This window comes from Mauremys reevesii, linkage group 8 (assembly GCF_016161935.1).
Source record: "Mauremys reevesii isolate NIE-2019 linkage group 8, ASM1616193v1, whole genome shotgun sequence".
Classification (NCBI taxonomy): Eukaryota; Metazoa; Chordata; order Testudines; family Geoemydidae; genus Mauremys; species Mauremys reevesii.
In genome coordinates this window covers 108,732,033-108,750,496 of record NC_052630.1, presented here as the reverse complement: position 1 = coordinate 108,750,496, position 18,464 = coordinate 108,732,033, and the positions used below count along the sequence as shown (strand labels likewise).

General features: G+C 47.7%; 1 protein-coding gene across 4 annotated transcripts in view; it reads left to right on the top strand.

Annotated features, from left to right (window-relative positions):
• The first annotated feature begins 1,675 nt into the window (after positions 1 to 1,675).
• Positions 1,676 to 18,464, top strand: part of TIE1 (tyrosine kinase with immunoglobulin like and EGF like domains 1) — a 43,744-nt gene continuing 26,955 nt past the window's right edge. For 3 of the 4 annotated variants that reach the window (XM_039485315.1, XM_039485312.1, XM_039485314.1), the window contains exons 1-5: positions 1,676 to 1,812; positions 2,284 to 2,912; positions 4,103 to 4,390; positions 15,865 to 15,975; positions 17,946 to 18,101. In XM_039485315.1, coding sequence (XP_039341249.1) covers positions 2,864 to 2,912; positions 4,103 to 4,390; positions 15,865 to 15,975; positions 17,946 to 18,101 — 604 coding nt within the window. In that variant the 5' untranslated portion in view covers positions 1,676 to 1,812; positions 2,284 to 2,863. The remainder of the gene's footprint in view (positions 1,813 to 2,283; positions 2,913 to 4,102; positions 4,391 to 15,864; positions 15,976 to 17,945; positions 18,102 to 18,464) is intronic. The other variant, XM_039485313.1, reaches the window with a different exon arrangement.

Sequence of the window (18,464 nt, the reverse complement as noted above, 5' to 3'; positions counted from 1 at the left end):
AATATTAAATAAAGGGCTCTGTCTTCATATATGCTTGTCTTTTAAAGTGTTTGTTCCTTTACAAAACTTAATATAACTTTTACTTGTATTTGTTAAAAAGCAGGCAAAGAAGCAGCCTTCTTGTCTCTGATCCACTGGCTTACAGAGGCTGATTTTGCTGACAGTGGCTTTGCTGCAAAAGCATGCTGTTTCAAATTGTCCTTACTAAAAAATGACCAGTGCTAGTCTAAAACATAGGAGGGAAACCTTTTTTATCACTATACGTTACTTTTATAAACAGGTTTTCTGTGTTTTTAACCCTGGGTTGTTTCAATAAAAAGTGAGTATGCAGAAACACATAAGCAAAAGGGCTAAATTAAAAATTGTTTCTTCAGATAGACTTCTAATCCACTAACTTCAAAAGGCTGCTTCAAATTGTTCTCATTAAAAACATAGGGAAAAGTTTTTAAAACCTTTTTCTTAGTAAGGGTTTGTGGGTTTAGGCCTGGGGTGCTTCTGCATGCTCTTTTTAATTGAAACATATGCAAAGGGGCTAAATGAAGGGATGTGTCTTCATATAGGCTTGTCTTTTAAAGTGTTTATCCCTTTACAAGCCTTTCACCTCTATTTGTTTAAAACGTTAACAAATTACTTTTATAAACTAACTGGCTGTGGTTTTAACCCTAAGGTAATTTCTTTTTTTATTTAACATTTTTAATAAGATTAGTTACAAAGCAATGTCTTCTACACATAACAAAAGGAAATGTTTATTTCAACAAGTATTTGGTATAACTTTGTTTTAAAAGCAGGCCTAGCCTTCCTTGCTATGTTCTGGCCTTCTTATCTCTGATCCACTGACTCACAGATGCGGTTTTTGATGACAATGGCTTTGTTGAACAAGCATGCTGCTTCAAATTGTTCTTACTAAAAATGACCAATGTTAGTCTAAAACATAGGGGAAAACTTTTTTATCACTATACATTATTTTTATAAACAGGTTCTCTGTGTTTTTAACCCTGGGATGTTTCTGCATAATAGTTTTTTTATTGAAACACACATGCAAAAGTGCTAAATGAAGGGATGTGTCTTCATATAGGCTTGTCTTTTAAAGTGTTTATCCCTTTACAACACTTAATATAAATTTTACTTGCATTTGTTTAAAAGTCTGGGGAAGAAGCAGCCTTCTTATCTCTGACTCACAGACGCTGTTTTTGCTAACAGGGGTTTTGCTGCAGCTTCAAATTGTCCTCCCTAAAAAATAACCCATGTTAGTCTAAAACACAGGGGAAAACTTTTAAAAATTGTTTGTTACTAAGGGCTTATGGTTTTAACTTTTATTAAAGTCCCCATGTAAAAGGGCTACATGGCGGGGAAAATGCTTGGTGTCTGTTTTTAGATAAGAATAAGGCACATAAAGGGGGGTGGGGGAGATGGCTCTTGTTTAAAAACCTTGGGACTATAGGATTGGTTCAGGAAAATGAATTCTATGACACTGTTGTAGAACATCATCTGACTGGGCCGATCCAAAGGCAGTGATAACAAGCCTGAGGGGCTAGTGATAACAAGCCTGAGATAACCTCGTTATCTCTAGCTTGCTTCTTGCTTGCTTATATATACACAGCTGCCCCTGGAAATTTCCACTACTTGCATCTGAAGAAGTGGGTATTCACCCACGAAAGCTCATGCTGCAGAACGTCTGTTAGTCTATAAGGTGCCACAGGATTCTTTGCTGCTTCTACAGAACCAGACTAACACGGCTACCCCTCTGATACTTGAAGCCTGAGGGGCTGTGAACCTGGAAAGTTTCCTCTTTCTGCAGAAATACTTAGAAGGGTAAGAGCTCTCTCTCTCACTCAACCACGTGCTGTCTATCTTTGCCCTTTGCAAAGGGGCTTTCTTTTCCCTTTTCTTGCCCTGTTCTCTTTTAACCTATCTTTATATGTTTCTCTTTCATTTAACTCTTTTTAAATGCTCTTTTCTTAACCTGTCCTTGTATTTAATAGTTTAAATGCTTTTCTATTAACCTTCCTTTATACTTTTTACCACGTGCTTACTAAACAGTTTCCTTTATATGTTTCTCTTTTATTTAACTCTTTTTAAATGCTCTTTTCTTAACCTACCCTTATATTTAATACACCTTTTACATTTATTGCAAAAAAATTTATTCTTTAATAACATGCCAGACTAGGCCTTTAAAATAATCTCTCCTTACTAAACCTCACCAAAAATCTCTCTTCTTTAATAACTTGCCTCTATTTGAGGTTATACTACTCATAGACATTATTTATATTGGGCCCTCCACAGTTCCTCTGGCCGGATAAGTTTGCTTGGAGTTCAAGGGCACTAAGCTGGCCAGTCTGGCTCCAGAATGAGCCTGCCACTGTACTAGAGGAAGCAGACAGGCAATATCACCTCTTGTCATGGATGCAGACGACACATGATTGGAGTTGCAGCTGGAACACGCTTTGAGAATTCTGGGCAGGGCCTTAGTTCCCCTGACAGATCAGCAGCCTGGAACTAGACCTGGGATACCTCTGCTCACAGAGACTTTCTGCTTGTGCGGCGTTCAGCTCATGCTGGAATCTGCCTCCGAGTAGACCAGCCGCCAGCATTCTGCTGAGATTCCAAAAGGAGCTGAGCCGGGCGACTGGGCACAGAGTGTTTTCCACTTAGGGAAAGGGAAGCTTCTTTCTCGCTGTGTCTCTGATATGAGCAGCACCATTTCCTTCCTGGACTTCCGCCCCCGTCGCTGTGACTGGAACTAAAAACTAAAGGAAACCTGCCAGGGAGGGGGACCGCCTCCTCGGCCAGCTCAGTCTCTCTCCAGTCGGGCATGTCTGGGCTTTCCTGACACTGGGCAGAGTCAGGACTCACCTTCAGGGCCATGAGATTCCAGGAGGTGTATCTCCTTTTCCTCCTGCTGCGCCTGACAGGTAAATTTTCTTCCCCTGGTGGGAAACCCATGACATCTGCACTGGTTCCCCAAAGAATTTCCAAGGGCTTGTCGATTGCACAGCCAGGGTGATCACTTTCCATAAAGTCTGCTTCAGGCCATGCAGTTGTAATGCTGCAGCTGCACTGGGGCGGGGTCCCTGCAGGACAGGCTGGGAATGGTGACGAGGCACTGGTTACCTGCTCTGGAGGGTGCCAGGTTGGAGAAATGGGGCTGAAAGGGTGGCAAGGAAAACTCCCAGGGTCCTAACAGCTGGAAAGAGGCAGTGACCAGCATGGCTCCCGAACCAACTAGCTGAGCTGGCAGGGTGCAGTGCCAAGGCTCTGGGACAGCAGACTCCTTTCATCTCTCTCTGTCTCACCCTTCGATGGGACCCCTCAGCAGGTCCGGGATAATGGGACAAGGGTCCTGGGTTAACGGGGAGCTCTGAGATACTCTCAGACTTTGGACCCTAGAGAAATCACCTGCCCCACTGATGCAGCCAGCCTGGGCATGATCCACGTGTGCGACAATGCTGGGCCACTAAAGAATGGGCTTAATTAGAAAGAAGGACAGAATTTCCCCTGTTGCTACTGTCACCATCTGGACTGTCTGATGAGCCATCCAAGAGGCATCAGGCTGGGGCAGGTGCACTGTTCTAGTCTCCCTCCCCTGCGCTCCCTCTCCCCTCCCAGTTAGAGTGCACTATGGCTCGGGGCAGGGAGCAGAAGCTTTTGGGGAGAAAAGAACTGAGATTTTTATGGCTGGGTCACATGGCTTGTAATAGCAACTGCCATGACCCTGCACAACAGTAGGCACATCCTAGCAGGAGAGCCGCAGTCAAAAGAGAGAGGGGAAGGCCTCGCTCTGGCTGGCAGGGCAAGGGCAGGGAACAGCCAGGGGTCCCATTGACACTGCAGGAAATGTGCCCTACACAGAGCTCCTCATTGTTCATTGTTCTCGCACTGGATCAGACCTAACCATGTGCTGACAGTCGGTCCCACTCAGCCACGCAGTCACCTGCAGCCAGGATAGATGTCGAAGGTCATCTGGGACTGACTTGAAGGTTCATGTCTAAGAGACGGGGCAGGCTGAGACCCAGGAGAGCAAAGGCCTGTGTCCTGCTGGGCTGTGTCAGGGCCATGGCTCCCCACACGCTCTCTCTCTCTCTCTCTCATCCCTCCTGCACAGCTGCCATTCTGGACATTACTCTGGTCGCCAATGTGCAAAGTCCGTCTCACACCAGTTTCTACCTCTCCTGTGTGATGGGCGAGCGAGCTGTGAGCTACCTCCAGATCGAGAGGGACAATAAAATAGTGATGACTCATCCCAACACAAAGTTCCAGAACTACAGGAATCGCAGCAATGAGGTCCAAGCCAGAGGCTTTTCGGTGGCGGATCTGGTGGGGATTTTATACTGCCTGGGGAAGACCCAGATGGAGCAGGCCAGGGTGGTCTACGTGCATAACAGCCGGAATGGTAAGTGGCTGCAGGACAGCAGGCCTGCTCCAAGTGTTCCCTGAGGAGTCTGGGAGTGCGACATCAGCACGCCTGGTAATGGCTGAGCGTACGTGTGGGCGTGCATGAGTGCAATAGCACTGGGCAGGCCAGAGTTATGCTGCCTCCTGAGGCTGTTAGCACTCAGAGGCCAGAGAATGGTATTTGAGCAGCTGAACTACCAAAGGGACCTTGGCTAAGGGCAGAGCTTCTAGTGACCAGGTCAAACCTTTGTATGTCAGCATGGGAGTCTGGCTGTGGGCTGATTCCCAGAATGGTCTCAGAAGGACTTTGGGAAGTGCAGAGCTGCTGGGGCCATGAAAGTGGCATTGAACAGCTAGAAAAGAGACAGAGCATGGCCCAGCCTGGCTGTTGCAAATGAGCATCAGTGGGATTCTGCCTGTTCCTAGAGAAGGGCGACAAAGGTGTGACAAGATTATGGCGATCAACAGATGGCTCAAGCAGTGGCGCTATAAGAAGGCCTTTGGGATGTAGGGCCACTGGGAAGCATTCATGGACAGAGGACTGTTCTCTCGGGATGGACTTCACCTGAGTAAGGAGGGAAATAGACTTCTAGGATGGAGGCTGGCACAACTGATTAAGAGAGCTTTAAACGAGGAATTTGGGGGAGATGGTTGGGAGATGTACAGGTAATCTCCACGCCGGAATTTAACATTGAGAGGGAAGAAAACAAAGTAAGAAAGGATACTGTTGTGGGTAGGAGAATGGACATAAGGAGGAAGGTTACTGTAGGTACAGTTCTAATAGGTGATACTGGCGGTAGAATGCCTGTGCCTAATCAGGTAAAGAATGTCAGTGAAGCCAAACGGCAAAAATTAAGATGTTTGTACACTAATGTGAGGAGCCTAGGTAACAAAATGGAGAAACTAGAGTTACTGGTGCAGGAAGTGAAACCAGATATTATAGGCATAACAGAAACATGGTGGAATAGTAGTCATGACTGGAGTACAGGTATTGAAGGCTATGTGCTGTTCAGGAAAGACAGAAATAAAGGCAAAGGTGGTGGGGTAGCATTGTATATCAATGATGAGGTAGACTGTAAAGAAATAAGAAGGGATGGAATGGATAAGACAGAGTCTGTCTGGACAAAAATCACATTGGGAAAGAAAGCTACTAGAGCCTCCCCTGAGATAGTGCTTGGGGTGTGCTACAGACCGCCGGGATCTGATTTGGAGATGGATAGAGACCTCTTTAATGTTTTTAATGAAGTAAACACTAATGGGAATTGTGTGATCATGGGAGACTTTAACTTCCCAGATATAGACTGGAGGACAAGTGCTAGTAATAATAATAGGGCTCAGATTTTCCTGGATGCGATAGCTGATGGATTCCTTCACCAAGTAGTTGAAGAACCAACAAGAGGGGATGCCATTTTAGATTTGGTTTTGGTGAGTAGCAAGGACCTCATAGAAGAAATGGTTGTAGGGGACAACCTTGATTCGAGTGATCATGAGCTAATTCAGCTCAAACTAGATGGAAGGATAAACAAAAATAGATCTGGGACTAGGGTTTTTTATTTCAAAAGGGCTAACTTTAAAGAATTAAGGACATTAGTTAGGGAAGTGGATTGGACTGAAGAACTTGTGGATCTAAAGGCAGAGGAGGCCTGGAATTACATCAAGTCAAAGTTGCAGAAACTATCAGAAGCCTGCATCCCAAGAAAGGGGAAAAAATTCATAGGCAGGAGTAGTAGACCAAGCTGGATGAGCAAGCATCTCAGAGAGGTGATTAAGAAAAAGCAGAAAGCCTACAAGGAGTGGAAGATGAGAGGGATCAGCAAGGAAAGCTACCTTATTGAGGTCAGAACATGTAGGGATAAAGTGAGAAAGGCCAAAAGCCATGTAGAGTTGGACCTTGCAAAGGGAATTAAAACCAATAGTAAAAGGTTCTATAGCCATATAAATAAGAAGAAAACAAAGAAAGAAGAAGTGGGACCGCTAAACACAGAGGATGAAGTGGAGGTTAAGGATAATCTAGGCATGGCCCAATATCTAAACAAATACTTTGCCTCGGTCTTTAATGAGGCTAATGAGGAGCTTAGGGATGATGCTAGGATGACAAATGGGAATGAGGATATGGAGGTAGATATTACCACATCCGAGGTAGAAGCCAATCTTGAACAGTTTAATGGGACTAAATCGGGGGGCCCAGATAATCTTCATCCAAGAATATTAAAGGAACTGGCACATGAAATTGCAAGCCCATTAGCAAGAATTTTTAATGAATCAGTAAACTCAGGGGTTGTACCATACGACTGGAGAATTGCTAACATAGTTCCTATTTTTAAGAAAGGAAAAAAATGTGATCCAAGTAACTATAGGCCTGTTAGTTTGCCACCTGTAGTATTCAAGGTCTTGGAAAAAAATTTGAAGGAGAAAGTAGTTAAGGACATTGAGGTCAATGGTAACTGGGACAAAATACAACATGGTTTTACAAAAGGTAGATCATGCCAAACCAACCTGATCTCCTTCTTTGAGAAGGTAACAGATTTTTAGACAAAAGAAACGCAGTGGATCTAATTTACCTCTATTTCAGTAAGGCATTTGATACGGTTCCACATGGGGAATTATTAGCTAAATTGGAAAAGATGGGGATCACTATGAAAATTGAAAGGTGGATAAGGAACTGGTTAAAGGGGAGACTACAACGGGTCATACTGAAAGGTGAACTGTCAGGCTGAAAGGAGGTTATTAGTGGAGTTCCTCAGGGATTGGTTTTGGGACCAATCTTATTTAATCTTTTTATTACTGACCTTGGCACAAAAAGTGGGAATGTGCTAATAAAGTTTGTGGATGGCACAAAGCTGGGAGGTATTGCTAACACAGAGAAGGACCGGGATATCATACAGGAAGATCTGGATGACCTTGTAAACTGGAGTAATAGTAATAAGATGAGATTTAATAGTGAAAAGTGCAAGGTCATGCATTTAGGGATTAACAACAAGAATTTTGGTTATAAATTGGGGACACATCAGTTGGAAGTAATGGAGGAGGAGAAGGCCCTTGGAGTATTGGTTGATCACAGGATGACTATGAGCCGCCAATGTGATATGGCCATTAAAAAAGCTAATGCGGTCTTGGGATGCATCAGGCGAGGTATTTCCAGTAAAGATAAGGAGGTGTTAATACCGTTATAAAAGGCACTGGTGAGACCTCATCTGGAATACTGTGTGCAGTTCTGGTCTCCCATGTTTAAGAAGGATGAATTCAAACTGGAACAGGTACAGAGAAAGGCTACTAGGATGATACAAGGAATGGAAAACTTGTCTTATGAAAGAAGACTGAAAGAGCTTGGCTTATTTAGCCTAACCAAAAGAAGGCTGAGGGGAGATATGATTGCTCTTTATAAATATATCAGAGGGAGAGGAATTATTTAAGCTTAGTACCAATGTGGACACAAGAACAAATGGATATAAACTGGACACTAGGAAGTTTAGACTTGAAATTAGACGAAGGTTTCTAACCATTAGAGGAGTGAAGTTCTGGAACAGCCTTCCAAGGGGAGTAGTGGGGGCAAAAGACATATCTGGCTTCAAGACTAAGCTTGATAAGTTTATGGAGGGGATGGTATGATGGGATAGCCTAATTTTGGCAATTAATTTTTGATTATTAGCAGGTAAATATGCCCAGTGGTCTGTGATGGGATGTTAGATGGGGTGGGATCTGAGTTACTACAGAGAATTCTTTCCTGGGTGCTGGCTGGTGAGTCTTGCCCACATGCTCAGGGTTTAACTGATCGCCATATTTGGGGATGGGAAGGAATTTTCCTCCAGGGCAGATTGGCAGAGGCCCTGGAGGTTTTTCACCTTCCTCTGCAGCTTGGGGCATGGGTCACTTGCTGGAGGATTCTCTGCACCTTGAGGTCTTTAAACCACAATTTGAGGACTTTAATAACTCAGACATAGGTTAGGGGTTTGTTACAGGAGTGGGTGGGTGAGATTCTGTGGCCTGCATTGTGCAGGAGGTCAGACTAGATGATCATAATGGTCCCTTCTGACCTTAAAGTCTATGAGTTCCTCCATTGCCTGGACTCTAGGGCTATATCCCCTTCCTGAGCTCAGGGTTCTTTTCGAGGGGCAAGGCTCAGCGTGGGGCACATCACAAGCTTCTCCGCTTTGAGTAGGTCATCGAGGACAGGTCCCTGTTGAAGAGTTTGTCTTGGACCCTTTGATTTCTGTCCTGGGTAGCTTGGTCTGTGTTCCCTGTTCTAGTTGGATGGCGGTTCTACGTAGAGTCTTTACTGGCTTGTGGGTTTGCTCCTAGCTCCTTGGTCGCACCCTGGCCCTGTATGAATTACGGTCCTGTCACAGAGTAGGAGGTAAGAAATTACCCACTAAGCTGACACCATTGCAGAGGTGTCTGAGAGACTTAGGCCAGCAGCACTTGAGTCAGGGCGATAGCTACCATACATCCAGTGATGAGTGCTAGACTGTAGCAGAATGGAGAGATTGCAGAATGAGGCCCACCTGAGGAAATCTGGTGATTCCTGTGTAAAACCAGCCAGTTTTAAATAGTAATAAAGTCCAGTCGGGGAAGGAACTTGAGGGAGGTTCCAGGACAGGCCAGAAGCTCAGAGCAATAAGAGGCAGTGAAAAGGGGGAAACCCAGAAAACTGCCACAATATCCATAGAGACTGCAGGGAGCCGAAGGCCCCTGAGTTGTCAAGGAAATGCTCTCTAGGCAAGCAGGGAGCTATGGGAGCAGCCCTGCTTCAACTGGGAAGAAGCTGAGCAATAACCCCAGGGTTTTGTCTCTGTCAAGGGCATTTTGGACTTGATTCTGGTCAATGGTGACCCCAGAAAGGGGGAACTAAAGACTGTAACCTGGCTGGAGGGCCCTGTGACGTGGCAGAGAAACCACCACAGCGCCGGAGTGACTGTCCATGGGGGTGCTAGCCCAGCCAGGAGTGGCTACACGGCACCTGGTCGTGAGGGGACTCCCAGCCATTCAGCTAAGTGGAGTATGGATGCAGTAGCTGGAAACAACCTGAGGCCCCAGGAGAGCAGTTCAAGTCTAAGATGACAGATCTAGATAATTTAACATGCTCTTAGCTGTGGCGATTTGCTGTAGGGCTCCTGGCCAGGGCCGAATAGTGTTCATTGATCAGGAAGGTTTGTGGGGCGGGAGGCAGTTTCTGGTGTGAATGCACACCAGTCACACCACATGAGCCTGCTGAGATGAGGCTGCTCCCCAGGACCGGTATACAAGGCCCTGGGGACAGAGATACTAGCAGCTGTGGAGGCAGATGCCACTGGAGACTGGGTCTGGAGATCAGCAACAAGCTTGTGTCTTACATCTGGCCCAGCAGCACATCATGGAACAGAGACTCAGGGTCTGTCTACACAGCAAAGAAAAACAATGGCTGGCCCATGCCAGACAATTCTGGTTCAGACTGTGGGGCTGTTTCGTTGCTCTGAAGAGTTTCAGACTTGGGCTGGAGCCCGAGTTCTGAGACACCCCCACCAACCTGCAGGGTCCATGGCACCAGAAGTCTACACAGCAATGAAATACCCCATGAGCCCAAGTAGGCTGGCACAGGCCAGCCATGGGGTTTTTCTTTGCTGTGTAGACATACTCTCAGGCCCAATGCTCTTATGGTCAAAGATCTAGGAAACTGGAAAATCTGCCTGTAAAACATCACACCTGTTACTTCTCAGCATTAGCTTCTGAGTAACCCGCCTGGACACAGCTATGGGGAGCTGTGTACTGACACCAGAAGCATCTACCCTTTAAAGTTGCTACAAGGAACAACACAGCAACTGACTAATGCTTGGGTTCCCCTTGGGATGGGGATGGCACAAGAAGCCTTCCCCATATCGCAACTGTTGCACAAGGGCTGGTCCCTGTGCCCCTAAGTTCAAGGGCCAAGCAGTACTAGCCACCCCAATTGCATACATGCATGCTGGTGGGGTCTGGGCAGCATGACTCTGCATTGTCCCCAACAAGGGCCAGAGCCCGAAAGGTGCTAAGCAGCCCTTAATGGTAGGTAACTAGTAACCATGAGTGTTGGATTCTCACACCCATACTCGTGTCTTACCGCCTAGGTACTACAATGCGGGGTATGTTTATGACAGGGGATGCAGGCAGCGACGCCTGTAGTTAAGGTTGCCTGACACTTTCCATTATAAGACCCTATTATCAGGTGCTTATAACTTTGCCAAACTTTATTCTTATTATTTGTATTGTGCTTAAGGGCTCTAGTCATGGATCAGAATTCCAGTGTGCTGGGCATTGCACAAACACAGAACAGAAAGGTGGTCTCTCCCCCCAGCTAAGAGGTAAATATAGCCAGATCATAGAGTATCAAGGTTGGAAGGGACCTCATCTAATCCAACCCCCTGCTCAAAGCAGGGCCAATCCCCAGACAGATTTTTACCCCACTTCCCTAAATGGCCCCCTCAAGGATTGAACTCACAACCCTGAGTTTAGCAGGCCAATGCTCAAACCACTGAGCTATCCCTCCCCCCAGATCGCAGCCTGCGAACAAAGAGGGGTGGTCAGCATGATGAGCAGCAGTCTCTCTGCACACTAGCAGCCTAACCATTGTTGTTTTTGTAGGGGTTATGGCTAAGGAAAGTTGTGAAGAGACATTTAAATGTGGACAATGAGGTAGCTTTGCAGATGTCTATGAGGAGCCACTCCCATGCATATGGGGCAGCATGAGAGAAAGCACAAAGGTGTTTGAAACTGTAAGAAGTGGGCAATGGAGACCATCATGGGCCGATCAGAGGAGAGAACTGACAACTGGAAAAATGAACGAGACTCGAGGAGACAGGTAGACTGGGATTGACTGTGAAGGGCCTTGAAAGTGACAACAAAGCAGCTTATTCTGGATGCGAAAGAGAAGGAGGAGCCACTGGAGGGATTCAAAGAAAGGGGTGACATGGTCAAAGTGACAGGCTAGGAACATGATCTTTGCAGCAGCAGTTTTCTGAATACGAGTGGGACAAGACTGCATTTGTCAAGGCCAGAGAGGATGTGACAATAATCGAGATAGAAGATGATGAGAGTCGGGACACGGGTTTTAGCTGTGTGGATGGCTAAGAAAGGCCATATCTTAGAGATGTTATGCAGAAAGAAATGAAGATTTATATATCATCTGGATGTGAGGATCTAGAGCAGTGGTGGGTTGCACACGGCCCGTCAGGCTAATCCGCTGGCAGGCCGTGAGATAGTTTGTTTACATTGACTGTCTGCAGGCACAGCTGCCCACAGCTTCCAGTGGCCGCAGTTCGCCGTTCCTGGCCAATGGGAGCTGCGGGAAGCAGCACGGGCCACAGGGAACATGCTGGTTGCCGCTTCCCACAGCTCCCATTGGCTGAGAACGGAGAGCCACATCCACTTGGAGCTGCAGGTGGCCGTGCCTGTGGACGGTCAATGTAAACAAACTGTCTCGTGCTCCGCCAGCGGATTAGCCTGATGGGACGAGTGCAGCCCACGTGCCTCAGGTTGCCCATCACTGATCTAGAGAGAGGTCCAAGCTGAAAATGCCACTCAGGTTACGGGCTTGTGACCGACAGGATGGTTTTATCCACAGTGATTGAGAAAGGAGGTAATGGAGGATTTGGGTGGCAAAGATTAGGAGCTCTGTTTTAGCCAGGTTGATCTTGAGCTGACAGCTTGTCATCCACAAGGAGGTGAAAGAGAGAGAGGCTGAGATTGTAGTTTGGGCAGATGGAGACGGGTCTGGAGTAGATGTAGATCTGTGAGTTATCCGCATAGAGATGGTTGTTGAATTTCTGTTTGCAATGAGATTACCAAGAGATAAGGTGTCAAGGGAGAAGAGAAGGGGACCAAGGACATGGCACAGGACTTTGAGGTGGATTTAAAGGTTCCGACCCTACTGATGACCTATGTGGGTTCCCATGCAAACTTAATTGTCCCCCCTTATGCATATGCATTATGCTACAATCCTCGATACATGATCACATGCTACTTTTTCATAGGATCCCACCTCATTCAGTGAGTAGATTGTCATTCAGTATCTTTTTTAATCTCCTCATATAATGTGTGCCCTCATGCCTTATTTGGATACATCCCATCCAAACCCAGTACTCAATATAAAATTATTAATGTCCTCTTAGGTGTTTCTGTGGTGCTCTTGCCATAGTATCTCAATTAATTTATCTTCACAACACCCCAGTGAGATGAGTTATTATTTTAATCCCCACTTTACAGATGGGAAATTGAGGCACTGAGACATTAAGGCCAAAATTGTTAGAAGTGTCTAACTGAGACACACAAGACTTGAGTTCCCAGACTTCTTTGCAGTTTTACAGCACTTTATACTTTCAAAGCACAGCTCCAGTTGACTTCAGTTGCAGTTGTGAGCACTTACCATTTCTGCAAATCTGGCCCCAGGTATCTTACACTGAGCACCCAGAAAATGAGGACCACACAATTATGAGCTCCTAGGTTTTAAGTAACTTGCCCAGCATCACAGGGGAACTCTGTGGCAGAGGTGGAGATACAATTCTCCAAGGCAGCATTCAGCTCCCTTACCCAGGAGACCATCCTTTCTTTTCCTGCAGGCCTCTGTCTCATTCACTGCACACCTTCCCACTTCTGCAACGAATGAAGCAGGAGTCTTACAGACAACAATATCACTCAATGCACAACCCTGATACATCCCCAGAGCACCATTCATCCTGTGCATGGAATGAGGCAAGGGGCCTGTGGAAAAAAATAGTATATGATCAGGTAATCAAAGGCTGTATCATAATGCATACACACCGGGGCGGGGGGAGAAGGGGGGCGCAGATAAGGCTGCACAGGCAGCCTTAAGTATGGCACTTCCTAACTTTTTAATGGTTGACTTTGAAACTTTAATGTTCTTTTAACAATTTTTAGGATCTGTAAATACCTCAGATAGATTCTACTGGGTAACCGTGATCACTACACACTTACAAAGCTGTATTATTAGCCACACAGATTTCACAGGAAACATTAAACTGACCATTTGCTGTGAAAACCCGAAAATCCCCAAGAGAACTGTGAAATCCTTTGGCTGCAGTGCACTAACTGTTTGTGTTGTGCACACGTGCAGAGACGTGGGTGAGTCTGTGCCCACAATCTCATTGCAGCAGATCAGACTGTGGGAAGTGGGTGGCAGGGCTGGTTGCCTGCCCAGGGGCTCTCTTGGACTAAGCCTGTGGACCAGGCCACTAACAGCAGCTGGGGGAGATGGGAAAAGAAACTGTAGGAACAATCTGGGAGGGGCACTTCCCTTCTGCTATCTTAACAAAGGAAAGCTCCAGGAGGTTGAAGAGCGACGGGCTTTTGGCCCTTTTGAAGCAAGTGGGTGCCCCAGCATAAGCACAGCTGGGCTACATTCATACTTCCACACATGCCCCGTGAACCGTCCTGCTCCCCTCTCCAGCCCATACTATGCAACAAGAAGTCCTCTGCAAACCTGCCATCACTCCCAGCAATACAACAGTGCCTCACTCCAAAGCCTTCTTAATGCCTAATCATTGTGGCCAGCAAAGCGCTCTCTGGTGGTGGCAGTGATTACTGCAAGGTGTCCAGGTACAGCTCTCAGAATGGTAGCCGTGTTAGTCTGTATTAGCAAAAACAACAAGGAGTCCTTGTGGCAGCTTAGAGACTAACAAATTTATTTGGGCATAAGCTTTCGTGGGCTAAAACCTACTTCATCGGATGCATGGAGTGAAAAAAACAGTAAGCAGAATATTGTAATATACGCCATCATATGCCAGCAATGCCCCTCTGCTATGTACATCGGCCAAACTGGACAGTCTCTAAGGAAAAGGATAAATGGACACAAATCAGACATTAGGAATGGCAACATACAAAAACCTGTAGGAGAACACTTCAACCTCCCTGGCCACACAATAGCAGATCTTAAGGTGGCCATCCTGCAGCAAAAAAACTTCAGGACCAGACTTCAAAGAAACTGCTGAGCTTCAGTTCATCTGCAAATTTGACACCATCAGCTCAGGATTAAACAAAGACTGTGAATGGCTTGCCAACTACAGAACCAGTTTCTCCTCCCTTGGTTTTCACACCTCAACTGCTAGAAGAGGGCCTCATCCTCCCTGATTGAACTAACCTCGTTATCTCTAGCTTGCTTCTTGCTTGCTTATATACCTGCCCCTGGAAATTTCCACTACTTGCATCCGATGAAGTGGGTATTCACCCACGAAAGCTCATGCTGCAAAACGTCTGTTAGTCTATAAGGTGCCACAGGATTCTTTGCTGCTTTTACAGAATATTGTATATATTATAGCACATGAAAAGATGGGAGCTGCCTTACCAAGTGGGGGGTCATTGCTAACGAGCCAATTCAATTAAGGTGGAAGTGGCCTATTCTCAACAGTTGACAAGAAGAGATGAATAGCAAGGGAGAGAAAATTACTTTTGTAGTGCTAATGAGGCCAATGCAATCAAGGTGGCCCATTTCCAACAGTTGACAAGAAGGTGTGAGTATCAGCAGAGGGAAAAGCAGCAGAGCAGGTACAGCTCATCTGTTAATGTTTGTTCCCGAGTGACCTTCCTGTCTTGCTGCCCCCACCTGCCTGGGTTGCGTCTAGCCTTGTACTGGTTAGTACGAGAGGGCAATTCCCCCTGCTTTGTGCTAGGCTTGTGGACACTGGGGAATCCAGACAGACAGAGGCTCTGTGTCTGTGTGTCCTCCTGCTCCCCTCCTTGCCTTGCACCTCCTGCCACATGGTGGGCTGGACCTAGAAGGGCTCAGAGAGGGCAGAGACCATCACTGACAGTGTTTGACCCCGTCTCTCTCATGCATGGGCCTCTCGGGGTTCTCTGCTCTTCCGGCAGTCAGGCCACGTGGTCATTGCTTGCTCATAGAGATACCGGGGTCCTGACTTCCTGTGCCCATGGGTGAAAATGTCGACTAGAGGCCCCAAGCAGGAGCAGTGCAGCTCCCTCCTCAGCACCTGCAAGGAGCCCACAGCCTGTGATACAGCCAGGGACAGAGGTGACTCCCGGCCACACTGCAGAAATCCTGTCCGGGAGGTAACTTCATTGTAATTTGGATTTCAGAATGGCCTGGAGCATAGCAGGGGGCTGGAACAATGTGTTTAGAGACCAGTGGAACCAAACTGTAAACCCTGGATATGATGGAAACCACTTCAATCCGGGGCATGCGGCAGCACCCCCCGAACCCATAGTTCTAGCATGTATGGAGCACAGGGTGTGAGGAGCTCCCATCTCTACATCCCAGTGCTCAGGATATCAGAGTGCTGCTTGGCCTGGCTCTGCCCTGCTCTCAGTGACGTCAGCAATGAGACTGTGCCATAGAAGGCCACGTTAACTTTTTCTTTTTTTTTGGTCCAAATGATGTCCCAGGGGTTGGCAGTTCTTCCACAGCAGCTGTCCCCTCTTGGGAAAGAGAAGTCATTGTGGACACTCAAACACCCTCCTAAGCTTTACCCTTCTTTCTCCGTTTCTCTGTAGCCCACCTGGTCCCACTGAAAGTCACCCAGACTGTGAGCATTGCGGACTCAGCCACCTTCTCTGCCAAAGTCCTTCACAAGAAGAACACAGATGTCTTGTGGAAAAGAAATGGCAAGTGATCCAGTGAGCAGCTTCCCCTGGCTGGGGAAGGCAACCTTAGTGAGCAGTCCCCTCACACCCCAGCAGGAGACCCCAGGGAGCCATGCCCCCAAGAGATTAATAGCTAATAAAGGCAGAAGGGACCCCTGTGATCAGCTAGTCTGACCTCCTGTATAACACAGGCCATGAAGCTTCCCTGAATTAATTCCAGCCCAAACCAGAGCAGACCTTTCAGAAAAACATCCAACCATGATTTAAAAATTGCCAGTGATGGAGAATCCACCACAGCTCTTGGTAAATTGTTCCAGTGGCTTGTTAAACATTTGTGCCTTATCACCAGTCTGAATTTGTCTAGCTTCAGCTTCCAGCCATTGGCTCATGTTAGACCTTTGGCCGCTGGAGCTCTCCTACCATCAGATTTCTGTTCTGCATACAGGTTATTATTGACTATGATCAAATCATCCCTTAACCTTCTCTTTGATGAGCTAAGTAGATGGAACTCCCTGAATCTACTACTAGAAGGCAGGTTTTCTAATCCTTTAATCATTCTCGTGGCTCTTCTCTGAACCCTCCCCAATTTATCAACATCCTTCTTGAATTGTGGACAACAGAACTGGACACAGGACTCCAACAGCAGTTGCACCAGAACCAAATACAAAGGTTAAAATAACCTCTCTGCTCCTACTCGAGATTCCCCTGTTTATGCATTAGCCCTCTTGGGCACAGCCTCACACTGGAAGCTCATGGTCAGCTGATTATCCACCACGACCCTCACATCTTTTTCAGAGTCACTGCTTCCCAAGATAGAGTCCCTCCCACAGCAGGAGACCCCATTGATCCACCCCCTTTGCCAGGCTGGGGCAGGCAACCCTAGTGAAACAACCAGACTTGTGGATACATAGGGCCAGGGACCCCAAAGAGCTCTGGACCAGGTTCCAAGGTGCACACACAGCCAGGACACATGATCTCCCAAAACCCCTCCCAACAGGGTCAGAGTGAGGGGTCAGTGAGACCCTCCTCCACATATGACTGAACCCTACATTGCATGAGCCCAGGACAAGTGACAAGTGAGCCCCCCCCCCGTCTGCCCCGCTCCAGATGCAAATGAGGCTGGGGCAGTGCCCCCTCCCCCCGACTGCTCTGGAAGTAGTCAAGGCAGTTGTGTTGAGCAGGATGAGCCTTGGCAGTTTCTGGTCCAGACTGTGCCATTGCCATAGGCTCCAGGCACTCACTCTGCAGTGTCTCTAGACGCCCCTTCTCCTAGGTATGTTTACACCGCAATGCCTGCCAGTGTGGGGAGACAGACGCGCTAGCTCTGCTCACGATAGCGCCCTAAAACCAGCAGGGTAGCCTTGCTGGAGTAGACTGGCTGGCAGCTCAGGCTGGCTGCCTGAGCACAAACCCACCCAGTCTCCTGGGCTATGTACGTGGGCGGCTAGCTGGAGCCCCTGCCTCTGCTAGTCCTGTGAACAGAGCTAGTTTGTGCCTGTCAATCCATGCTGGGGAGCATGCACCCTGCTGCAGTGCAGACAGACCCTGACAGATACTGCCTCCATCTGATGCAGTCCCTCCAGACAGTGCTGCCTTGGGGGCTCAGACCTACCCTGGATGGAGCGCCTCACTAACCAGGGAGAGGAGGAGTCAGGCTGCACGTTTGTCTGACCCCTTCCTTTTCTGGGGTCCTGAACCCTATCCCCCACAGACGGCCACGGGACTGGCCACCAGGGATTGGCTCATGCCCTTGCACTCGCTTTGCTGGCCTGGCCTTTCAGGGACAGTCCAGGAGAGACCTGATGCTCACCCACATCCTAGAGATGTGTCTGGGTCATCAAGCTGAAGAGGGCAGAGCCCCTCGGTGCTGCCCAGCTGCACATGGTTGGCTCTCCCTAGAGGGACTAACAGGGACAGGGTTTGACTCAGGCCAGCTCCAGTGTTGGGTAACTTCAGGACCTGATGCCATTTGCCTTCTTGCCTTAATTCAGGTACCTTCTACCAGACAACGCACCGGGGTGAAGTGAATGGGACGCTGTTCACCTTAACCCTTCCGGATGTGGGTCTGAGTGAGAATGGGGTGTACAGTGCCACATTCATAGGGGACAGTCCCCTGACAAGTGCCTTCTACAGACTGATTGTGAGAGGTAAGATTGCTGTGGGACCTCAGGGCTGGGTCTGGAGCCTGGCTGGGGTAGGGAACAGGGCAGGAATGCCACGTGGGGCCAGAGCCTAGGATCCAGACATACAACAGACCCACTGGAGAAGGGGCTGGTGGGTGTGAGGGCTCAGTCTAGGCTGGGACCTGGCCCAGGAGAAATGGGGGTCTTGGATTTGGAGTCACACAAGCAGACATGGGCCCTGTTCTGGCTTTGTCTGAGCTCAGCTGTGTGCCGTGTTTGCCGCTTCTGGCTCTGGGGCTAGCTAGGGCCTGTACAGAATGCGGCTCTAAATTAAGCTAGGCTGTGTTGGGCCCAGTGAGGTGCCCCTGGCAGCCAGAAATGGCTGGG